Source organism: Acanthisitta chloris, unplaced genomic scaffold, assembly GCF_000695815.1.
Source record: "Acanthisitta chloris isolate BGI_N310 unplaced genomic scaffold, ASM69581v1 scaffold13987, whole genome shotgun sequence".
NCBI lineage: Eukaryota > Metazoa > Chordata > Aves > Passeriformes > Acanthisittidae > Acanthisitta > Acanthisitta chloris.
Genome location: NW_008681022.1, coordinates 15,919 through 26,884, shown reverse-complemented (window position 1 = coordinate 26,884; position 10,966 = coordinate 15,919). Strand labels below are relative to the sequence as shown.

The 10,966-nt window shown below is 40.1% G+C and overlaps 1 protein-coding gene across 1 annotated transcript in view; it reads left to right on the top strand.

The window, feature by feature from the left end:
* ABCA4 (ATP-binding cassette, sub-family A (ABC1), member 4) overlaps positions 1 to 10,966 on the top strand; it is a gene marked incomplete at both ends in the record, with an annotated part of 49,251 nt that overhangs the window by 22,643 nt on the left and 15,642 nt on the right. Inside the window, 12 exons of the mRNA XM_009077946.1 lie at positions 2,396 to 2,573; positions 3,895 to 4,026; positions 4,750 to 4,889; positions 5,859 to 5,996; positions 6,269 to 6,456; positions 7,425 to 7,515; positions 7,746 to 7,951; positions 8,373 to 8,421; positions 8,963 to 9,204; positions 9,640 to 9,764; positions 10,219 to 10,317; positions 10,597 to 10,599. Coding sequence (XP_009076194.1) covers positions 2,396 to 2,573; positions 3,895 to 4,026; positions 4,750 to 4,889; positions 5,859 to 5,996; positions 6,269 to 6,456; positions 7,425 to 7,515; positions 7,746 to 7,951; positions 8,373 to 8,421; positions 8,963 to 9,204; positions 9,640 to 9,764; positions 10,219 to 10,317; positions 10,597 to 10,599 — 1,591 coding nt within the window. The remainder of the gene's footprint in view (positions 1 to 2,395; positions 2,574 to 3,894; positions 4,027 to 4,749; positions 4,890 to 5,858; positions 5,997 to 6,268; positions 6,457 to 7,424; positions 7,516 to 7,745; positions 7,952 to 8,372; positions 8,422 to 8,962; positions 9,205 to 9,639; positions 9,765 to 10,218; positions 10,318 to 10,596; positions 10,600 to 10,966) is intronic.

The following is a 10,966-nucleotide window of genomic DNA, read 5'->3' as shown; positions in this document are numbered from 1 at the left end:
GGAAAGGATGGTTTCAAAGGGATTTATCTGAAGTGGTCTGTGTGTCTGTCTTCAGCCTTTTCTGATGTTGACATTAGCTACCACCTAAGAATTCCTGAAAGACCTGCCTTGTTTTCAAGTCCCAATGTCTTCTTTTGTGGGGAGCCAGAGGATTTTCTGTATGGGATGCTCAGAGGAATGCATGTGGATTCTGTAAGCACAAGTGACTGCTACAGACAGCTCTGAGCCCATTCTGACTCTCTTGAAAAACTGGAGATAAAAGTGGGGTCATCAGAGCTCCTCACGTAGGCACTGAAAACATGCATTCAGGGTGAATGGAAACAGGACAGGACTTCAAAAGAAAAAAGACAGGCAGAGGTCAAAGGTTGTTTCAGCCAATCTTCTCCTAGTACTGCCTTATCTTTGTGGTGCTGTACTCATCAGTTCCCAGGTTTCAGCTGTTCTATGGCCACAGAGAAAGGTCTTTTTTGCCTGTCACTGCACAAAACCAGCCTGTCTTCCCTTTCAGCCACCCACACAGGAACTGGGAGGCATGTGGAGAAACCAAGAGCAGACCTAATACAGTTCAATGACAGTTTCCAAAATGATTTCACATAAGAGCTAGTGCTTCCTGTCAGAGTAATGGGATGGGAAATGGAGAGTAGTTCTAATGGCTTAACTCCAGTGCAGTCCAATACTAGCACAGGTTAACAGAGCAGGGCAGACACTATAAATCTGTCCTAATTGCATGATATATTTTAAGTATAGCTTTCACCAACCCCCTATCCATAACCTCCAAAAATGCTGACATCTCCGAAGAAAGACCTGAATGACCCAAAATGGCACTAAGGATATAGGATCAGAATGGAGAAATATGAACCACAAAAAAGGGAACTCAACCCTTCACCAGTGTCCTGCAGGTGATGCAAAGCAGATTCTGGGGGACATTGTCAGATAATTTGCCTCAGAACTTGTCAGTGAGTTTTGCAGGCAAATATGAATTGAACTCACAAGATATATAAAACCAAGGAAAGTGCCTCAATTGCCAATATATGCATAACTCTCTAGCCAAACTTCATGTGAACTTTTGTGAATACAAAGATGTTTGTCTGTGTCCCAGTAAGGTAAATGGAAACACAGATTCCTTTCTCAAAGCAAAAGTTTTTCATAAACATAATTTTATTTAAAATAAAGCCACCCCTTCTAGATTGATTATTTCAGCTGCTCTGTGGTATACACAGCTCTGTCACGTACAAGATGTTTGGGACTTTTTCCTGAGCATTGTCTATAATGACAGACAGACAAGCCACTGCTTCCCAGTAAGGTAAATGGAAACACAGATTCCTTTCTCAAAGCAAAAGTTTTTCATAAACATAATTTTATTTAAAATAAAGCCACCCCTTCTAGATTGATTATTTCAGCTGCTCTGTGGTATACACAGCTCTGTCACGTACAAGATGTTTGGGACTTTTTCCTGAGCATTGTCTATAATGACAGACAGACAAGCCACTGCTAGAGGCTGGTCAAAAAAAAAAGCCACTGCTAGAGGTGTGGCTGTTCCACCCAGATGGCATTGGCTGCTCTCCACACAGGCCTGCTGGGTACTGAACAATTTAAGTAAACTGCAATTGCAAAATAAGCCTCCCTACAAAGTCTTAAGCATTCTGTGTAAACAAAAGTGGACAGGGTCTTTAGTTTCAATTTCTCAACTCCCATAATTCACATTGCCCAAGGGCTTAATTTACTTCAAAGGAAGTTTGTTTTGTCTAGAAGCTGATGCAATAAAACATCCTGATGGTGCTATTTACAATAATGCATTTTTAATCCTGAGAGAAAGCCATCTCATGTAGTGCTCGTGTTAGGTACTGTCTAAATCTTGAACTGGCCTCAGCAAGGGGGTAAATTTCACCTACCAGGATTAAAGGCAAATGGGTTTTTTGTTCTGTTTTGTTTATGTTTTGGGGGTTTTTTTAAGCATCATGGTCAAAGAATGCACAGCTGGGCAGATTATTTGAATGGCAGATTTCAGCCTGGCTAGAAAGGCAACCTGCTGCTTGTTTCATGTCATCTCTCAGCCTAAGTATCTTCACAAAACAATCCCAAATAATCTTCCTGCTACATAATGAGAACAGCTTCAGCTGATCCAATGAGTAACTTCTCCACAGACCAGCACAATTCTGGGCTCCATTTCTCCTGTCATTGATAGGAGGGTGAATCTAAATAAATTGCACTGCAGTTAGAAATCTTGCCTCAGTTTGTTACTGGTGTGACTTGGAGTCTCTGGCCCTGGAACATGATGCTGTATTTTACTGGGCATATCCTATTGCTTCTGTACTTACTTATGTGTCATCATCAGAACTAGGATTAAAACAGGTGCTTTTATTCTCTTCTCATTCTTGATTTCTTGCCTTTCAAGTAAATACCTTCTTTGAGCCTGAGCCAACAGGATTGATTCCAGGAGTAAGCATTCAGAACCTGGTGAAGATTTTTCCGAACAGCCCCAAGCCAGCAGTAGACGGGATGAATATTACTTTTTATGAGGGTCAGATTACAGCCTTCCTTGGTCACAATGGAGCAGGAAAGACAACCACCATGTAAGTCTCTATTTTAGAAGAAGCAAATTCAGAGCAGTGCTCTACTGCTGTATTCTGAGGAGCAGTCTTCTCTTTTCACTCTTCCCTTGTCTCTCTACCACCCCTGCAACTGGCTTGACACACAACATCAAGATTTTTCCAGACAGGGAAATGCTGCCCTTAGGCACAGAGAAGATATCCTGGATTAGCTAAAGCTCTGGGAGGGAGGCAATACATGACACAAACAATTGAAAGTCTAGAGAGGAGGGTGAAATTCTCTCTCAGAATCCATTTCCCATGACCAAACTACCCAAAGGTGAAGAAGGAGAAGCTGAAAGACCTGAAGATTTGCAAGCCATCACATTCCACATGTTCTTGGTTTCTCTAAGCAGCTTTAAGTCAGTCATATTTTTTGCCCTGTGTGCGAAGGAGTATAAAATATAGGCCCTCTTTAGATAAAATAGTCACATGCATACAAGATACATGTCCAGATTAAAATGTTCCTCTAGTCCTAGAACTCTAGCATCCCAGGAAACTGGACTTTAGCAATGCTTAATTTTCTTTATACAAAATTTTGTTAGGTAAAACAGGGTTAATTGGTGAAGAAAATATTTCATGAGTCTGTGACAAGTTCACTAAATGTTTTTCGTATTATTTTCCTAGCAGAATACTTCAAGTTCTTTTAATCAAAACCACTTTTATTTCAAATGCACTATAAACTGTCTTTTAATTTTTTAACTGTTCCACAGGAAATATGTTCAACCCAAAATAAAAACATTCTAATTTGCTGAATTTTTTTGCAAATTTGAGGGGTTTTATTCTCCTAATAGCACCAAATATTTCTATAGCTTTGAACTTTTTAGAACTGAAAAATCCACTATTCATCCAAATCTAGTAACAGATTCCACTCATTTGCAACGTAACATTTGGTTCCCTTCTGTGTTACGGAAAATAAAGGTGTAGGGCATGAGTCAGCATAGCCAGAGAGCTCAAACCATTATTATCTATCTTCATCCTAGTGAGCTTCATTTTAGACCCATTTATACATAGGGATGATGTAACACGCTGAACAAGCTACTCTGAAACAAAGTAGCTGACTAAAACAGTTCTTGAATGCAAGCCAGAACCACAAACAAAGGTGTATCAAAAATTATGTGAGCAGATCCATGAGATTATCTCTGTAGCAGGGCAAGAGTACTTATATGTATGCTTTTCATTGGAGTTGCTTTATCAAGACCCATAGAAAGAAGTCATCATGCCCCATCTAGTGGAAATATGCAATGTAGCTTCCTAACCTAGCACAGAAAGATAGGAGTGGGAATTTCCTATTTTGTTTTCCCAGGTCGATTCTGACAGGCCTCTTCCCACCCACGTCTGGAACTGTGCTGATTGGTGGCCTGGATATTCAGACGCACATGGACTCGATTCGGCACAGATTAGGCATGTGCCCTCAGCACAACATCTTATTCAATCAGTAAGTATCTCTCCATACTAGTTTTAAGAATAACCATCCCAGTCTGCATGTGTGACAAATCCCCAAAGCCTGTGTTGGTCTTGGTGTTGTTACTCTTACTGTGCTGGCAGTAAATGTATTTCAGAGGCACTTATCCATCTCCTAACGCTCACATAGGGTAGGTGTTGTTCTTCTGCAGTAGAAATCTCCTCCATCATTTCACTGGGAACAAGGAAGTTTCTTAGAAAAATGACAGTGCTCGTGGTGTTTTCTGTTGCAGTGTGGATTAGGAGGAGTTCAGCCTGGGGATTCATGCACTATAATTTAGGACTACTAAGGCAAAAAAATCCAAGCTGATAGTACAGTAGTGGGATATTTTTATGCCCATTTTGCAGTGCCATCCAACCATTTACTGTCTTCTCAGGTGATTTCCAGCTTCACTGCTATTAGTTTGTGTTCATCTCAGCAGCAGACTCTCCTCCTTAATGCAGCTCCCATTTTATTCCCATAAAAGGATAGAGTGATGCCTGCTATCTTGATCCTTTAGTAGCAGATTCTGCCTTGAAAAGGCAGAGAAAGTGCCTATGCCATCCAAGGGAAGTGTGTTGATCCTAAAGAAGATCTTTTAGGATAATGCAACCACTCTTCCTTTAGCAAGATAAAACTAGAGATGATTTATTGCCACTTGGGGAAAAAAATTTATTCATTTAAATTTCTTTGGTGCCTTTCTGTCTGATTTCACAGGCTTACTGTAGCAGAACACATCTTGTTTTATTCTCAACTGAAAGGAAGAACCAGGGATGAAGCTGAGCAAGAGCTGGAAACAATGCTAGAAGACATGGGCCTCACCCATAAAAGGAATGAAGAAGCTCAGAATTTGTCAGGTGTCCATAAGATTGTTCTAGGATGTCTTTTCCTGCTGCCTTTCTTTTGTCTTTCATAGAAACACAGAATGGTTTGGGTTGGAAGGAATCATAAAGATCACCTAGTTCCAATCTCTCTGTCATGGACAGGCCCCTTCCACTGGGCCCGGTTGTTCACGGTCCCATCCTACCTGGCCTTTGGGCAATTATGGTTTGAAGTACATATTTGAGGCCATATTCTGACCCATCAGTGTGCACTGAGGAGGTCTTTATTCTCAAAGAGTAAATTGAACTATGCAGATAGTAAAACTGGTACAACCTGTCCCTAAAACTTCTGTTTTCTATAAATATACAGCAAATTCAAATATACTTAAAGCCATTATTTTAAAATAAATATATTTTAAAAAATCTGTTAATATATGGAAAAAACCCAAACAAACAAAAACCAAAACCAAACAAAATAAACTCACTAAAATACAATGTTCTATTAATTCAAGGCAAATGAGATATTATAGTATCACACTGCCCCAATGTTTGGATCAGTGCTCTATAATATTGCATTATTTAGTAAGAGTAATTTCTTTCCTTCTAAAGGTGCGAGTGCACACAACAAGTTTGAACACCTCTCATTTTCAGACTGATTTGAATAAACATCCAGGTGTTCTTATACTACTTTGTCCTGACTGCAACTGTAAAAGTTGGCTAGCTTCACATATAGGCATGAAAATCTCATATCTTCCTACTTCTGCTTCTGGCAAGAAGCAGAAAATGTAACGTATAGATGAAAAATATATTAGAAAAAACTAAAATTTTGAAGCTGTTATGAACTTCAGAAGAAAAATGACTATTGATATAACTTTGCAGAAATATTTGTCTGAGGATGGGTTTTGTTTTATTTGTATCAGTTTGTCCCCACACTAAAAGATAATGTTAATTACATCTCTGCCACTTATGTAACTCAGACTCCTGGATATGTCTGTCCTCTGGTAGGTGGAATGCAAAGGAAACTGTCTGTTGCCATTGCTTTTGTGGGTGAAGCAAAAGTGGTAGTCTTGGATGAGCCCACTTCTGGAGTTGATCCATATTCCAGGCGATCTATCTGGGATCTTCTGCTGAAGTATCGCTCAGGTAACAGGTTTGAGAGTAGAAATAATTTTATTTTGTTGCAGTATTTTTAAACTTGTCATAGATGCAGCATGCATCTGCTATGTAAACTGTCCTGAGTAGTGGGATATGAATTCAAGGAAACAAGATTTACTGAATAGATACTTATGGTTGTGGCAAACCTGAGACCTGACTTCAGTGCAGAGAAAACACTGCATTAATTGCCAAAAGGCTAAGAACAGTTTTGAATTCCAGAGAGGGTCCATGCCTTGAATATTCCTCCTTGTTCCTTCTAGGCAGAACTATCATCCTCTCAACCCACCATATGGATGAGGCAGACATCCTTGGAGACAGAGTAGCCATCATATCCCAAGGGAAACTCTTCTGCTCAGGCTCTCCTGTATTCCTAAAGAGCTGCTTTGGCTCTGGCTTCTATCTCACTCTTGTTCGGAAGATGAGAAACACCAGAATTGGAAGGGCTACAGTAAGTGTGTACCTCCCTCCCTGCACATGTACTCTGAAACATACTTTCACTGCACCAAGGTGAAAAGCAGTTAAGTGCTGCTTGAGATTAGGTACAAAACTGACTTCAAAATGAATCAGACAATTACAGAATGGTTTGGATTGGAAGGGACCTTAAAGACCGTCTAGTTCCAACTCTCTTGCTATGGGCAGGGACACCTTCCACTAGACCACATAGCTCAAAGCCCCATCTGACCTGGCCAGGAACACTTCCAGGGATTGGTCACCCACAGCTCCTCTGGGCAACCTGTCCAATGTCTCACCACCCTCACAGTGAAGAATTTCCTCCTAATATCTAATTTAAACCTATTCCTTTTCAGTTTAAAACTGTTACCCCTCGTCCTATCACTACGTGCTTGTAAAAAGTCCCTCTCCAGCTCTCTTGTAGCCCTTTTAGGTACTGGAAAGTGCTTTAAGGCTCCCCAGAGGCTTCTGTTCTCCAGGATGAACAACCCCAACTCTCAAGTTGCCTTTGTCCATATACAGGTCTTTCTGATGCTTGTTTTTGCAGTACACTGATTATAAACCTTACGTAGTACAGTAACTAGCTCAGACACCAGAAGACTCTACATTTATCCATAGCTAACTAGCCTCTTGAAAAGTAGGGTTCTGGATTTTTTCTGCTGATAGTTGTGCTTCCAGTTGTAGTAGCAACATGATTTGTATACTCATGGCCACTGCTGACCACATTTCCCCAGGTATTTTGCATGCAATTTAGAACTGACAGGTATGACTTGTGCAGGTGGATTTATGTTTTCTGCATTGCTTAATCCATTCTTAAGATGACTTTCAGCATAGCATGTTCAAGATGCTCCAGATACAACGTATTTCTCACTGACTCAAGCTGTTCAAAGAATGACAACCCTCACATCCTGTTTTGTGTGTATCTGAAGCACTTTAATGTTTGTATCTGTTGCTTGTCCATGCTAGTCACTCTGTAGCTGTGGATCTCAGTGTTCCTGCTCCTGCTCCGGCTGTGTGCACCGGGATGAAGAAGGAGCTCCAGAGCAGGAGCTGGATGGTAAGAAACAGGATGGTTCAGCATTCCAGCACATAGCTGAAATAATTTCCTGCTTTATAGTTCCAAAGCGTAATTAGCAACATAGCCTAGTCTAGTCCAGAATTAACTGAGGTATGTGTGAGTTATGTAATAGAGCAATGCCCATTTACAGAGTTCAAACAACAGCTTTTGAAATCATGCTTAGTATGGTTGAATATTCATTCTATGAACACTGTTTTGATTTTTCACAGGAGATCTGAATGAGTTAGCAGAAGTAATTCACCATCATATCCCAGAAGCAAAATTAATTGAAAGCATTGGTCAGGAACTCATTTACCTTTTGCCCAATAAAAACTTTAAACAACGGTCTTATGCCAGTCTCTTCAGAGAACTGGAAGAAACATTGGATGACCTGGGACTCAGCAGTTTTGGAATTTCAGACACACCACTTGAAGAGGTAACAGACAGATTAAAACACCTGCTGATTTTACCATAAGCCCCCAAAATGTTCACTGAGAAATTTCCTGTTCTTGAACATGTACTTCCTAATTTCCCCTTCAAAACCTAGTCACATATGCTGTGACACACGCAGAAAATCTTTGAGAAGGGCATAGAGAAAGGATCCAAGCCTTACTTCATTGTAGCCTTGTAGACCATGAGTCATTAGCCTGCAATCTGTCTTTTTTCTTTTTTTCATCTCTTCATTCATTTATTTTCTGAGGTATTTCATAAGAGACCTCTGACTGTGTAATAAGCTGAAGTTCTGAAAAGGTATCTAATTTTTTTCTGTTACATTGAAGGACGATGAACAGTGTTCTAAAGGTCAGGTTATTGTAACTGTTCTTTTCCTAACCAGGAAATGTATTTGTCTATGGCAGGTTTTCCTGAAGGTCACAGCAGAAGCTGACCCTGGAATGCAAGAAACAGGTATAGATCCATAAATCCATATTTGATAAACTTTTCTTGGGACTGTTCTTTATTCTGAACACCCTGTAAAGAGGAGACTCAGAACTTTCAGTCTTTGTATCGTGTTCTTGACAAAATAAATTTGGTCAGCAAACATCTGTTTTGTGAGCCTGACATGACGTCTGAGAAACAAGATTAAGTCAGCAGAAAGGCTTATATTTAGATTGCATGGTGTTCTTAACTATGAACATAGAAGTGGAGTGTCAAGCATCCAGATAACAATGGGTTAAGTAGTTTTATAAAAAGTACTTTGCTGGCCATTAATCCATAAACTACATACATGATTAACTTGTTTGTCCTGCTGAGTAAGAGGAGAGTTAACATGTATGATGTCATTAGATACAACCACAGTGGAACAGCTGTAATTAAAACAATCTGGTGATGTGATATATATATATATATATATATATAGTTGGTAACATCTGGAGCTCCTTAAAATGTTTGTGATACTTCATGTATGGAGGGTCAAGTGTCTTCTGTGCTGCTTCTCATCTTAACCTAGGAGACACTCAAGAAAATGGTTCTACTCTTGGCAAAACTCCTACTGAGAACAAACCAGGTGAACAAAATTTACTGAAGGCTAATGGCACTTCTCGAATGCCAGTCAGCAGAGCAGGAGATCTAAATGAAGGCAAAGGGTCCCGACAGTATAAAGGTTTTCAGCTTGTGCATCAGCAGATCAAAGCACTGCTCATCAAACGTTTCCACCATGCCTCCCGCAGCCACAAGGACTTTCTAGCCCAGGTACTGACTTTTGCTCTTCTTGATTCTTTCCCACAACATTCTCAATGCTGTCTGTCCAGCAATGTTGGGTCTGTGGAAAACAATAGGGGTGCTGCAAATGGGTAACAGTGTATTCCTAACTGTGTAATTAATAACTACTAAGTCTTCTGCCTCTTCTTCCATTTTTTTCTGCCTGGAGTCTATCAGCTGCACCAAGTTTATGATTCAATCACTACTAGCCCGGCATTTTATATTTAACATAATAAAGCTCTATCACAACCATAATCTTAAGTGAAAGCATTGGAAATTAAATTGTTGACGTTCAGAAGCTAAGCCAGATTGGTTCTGTGTACTCCTGCTGTCCCTCCTTTGTTTACATATATTATGAGGTGAGTACAGTGTCACTCTACAATGTATTTATAATAACCTAATATGAAGTTTTCGTGTTCCCTTCAGGTTGTTCTTCCTGCTAGTTTTGTGTTGCTGTCTCTAATAATTACAGTCATTATCCCTCCATTTGGAGAATATCCCGCCTTAACATTACACCCTTGGATCTATGGACAACAGTTCACTTTCTTCAGGTAAGAGGAATTACTTAAAGTACATCTGTCGCACATACACCTTTTTCTCCCTAGCATTTAGGGTCATGGGGCCCTGCCTCATTGGACTTTTCTCACTCTTTGTGGTGTTAAAAAAATAAATTTAACTCCACTGGAATCAGCAGATTTAAAATAGCATGAAATTGGTGCAAGTGGAGAACAGAAATGAGGATTCAAGCCTTTTTGGAGAATATTGCTATTGGACTATGTCAGAAGTTGTGTTTTAGTATTAGGAGAAAAGAACCATTTCTTAGCCTCTTAACCATCATGGAAAGTTCTGGGGTTTTACCCAAATAAATAAAACAATTGAATTATCAGCATTTGGAGGGGGCAGTTGGTTCTGCCATATGGCCACCCTTCTCTAGTTGCTATGTGCATTCCAGTACAAGAGTTTGAAGAAGTGTTTTATAGGGAAAGTCTTATCTTATTCCCTTAGCAATGAACGTCCTGGCAATGAACAGATGGCCTCCCTTACTCATGCTTTCCTGAATAAACCGGGATTTGGAAATCGCTGCATGAAGAATCAGCCTCTTCCGTAAGTTGCTCGCTAATTTCTCTTGAACAAGATCCTAGAAGGGTATTACTAGTGGTGCTTGAGTAGCGAAGCAAGAATAAATTGGCTTGACTTCTCACTAGAGCTAATGCTTCAGATGTGTTATTGGCTAATATCTAATACTGGACAAAAGTAATGGACAAACAGCAAGGCTACACTGCCACCAGACTGAGAATGATTCACAGTGCTCAGTGTGACTAACTGGAACTCAGCTCATGTAGCCTTGTACTGAGAGTTAAGCAGCCTTGAAATTTAGGTCAGTAAGTCAGTAGGCTCAAGTCTTCACAACATCCCTGGTACTTTCCATGTGTGAGTCCCTTCAGGTTCCTTCTCCTCCCACAGGTGTGTTTAGAAGCAATAACTTCAACAATTGCTCAGATTATGAAATAACAACAGTGCAGTGCCTATGATTTGAAACTATTCTCACTCTGAAGTGAGGGCAACATTAGTAGAGCTCTAACTTCAACTTTTGTTGTCCTACCTGCTTACTCTGCCTGTGAGTCCTGGTTTGGAGTCGTTTGTCACTAGCTTGCTATGCTATGACATCTGTTCCTTTTCTCCTGGCCCTTTCCCTGTCATGGTATCCAGCAATTTGGTTTTCAAGCTGTCCTCTCTTTTTTCCCCTCTTCTA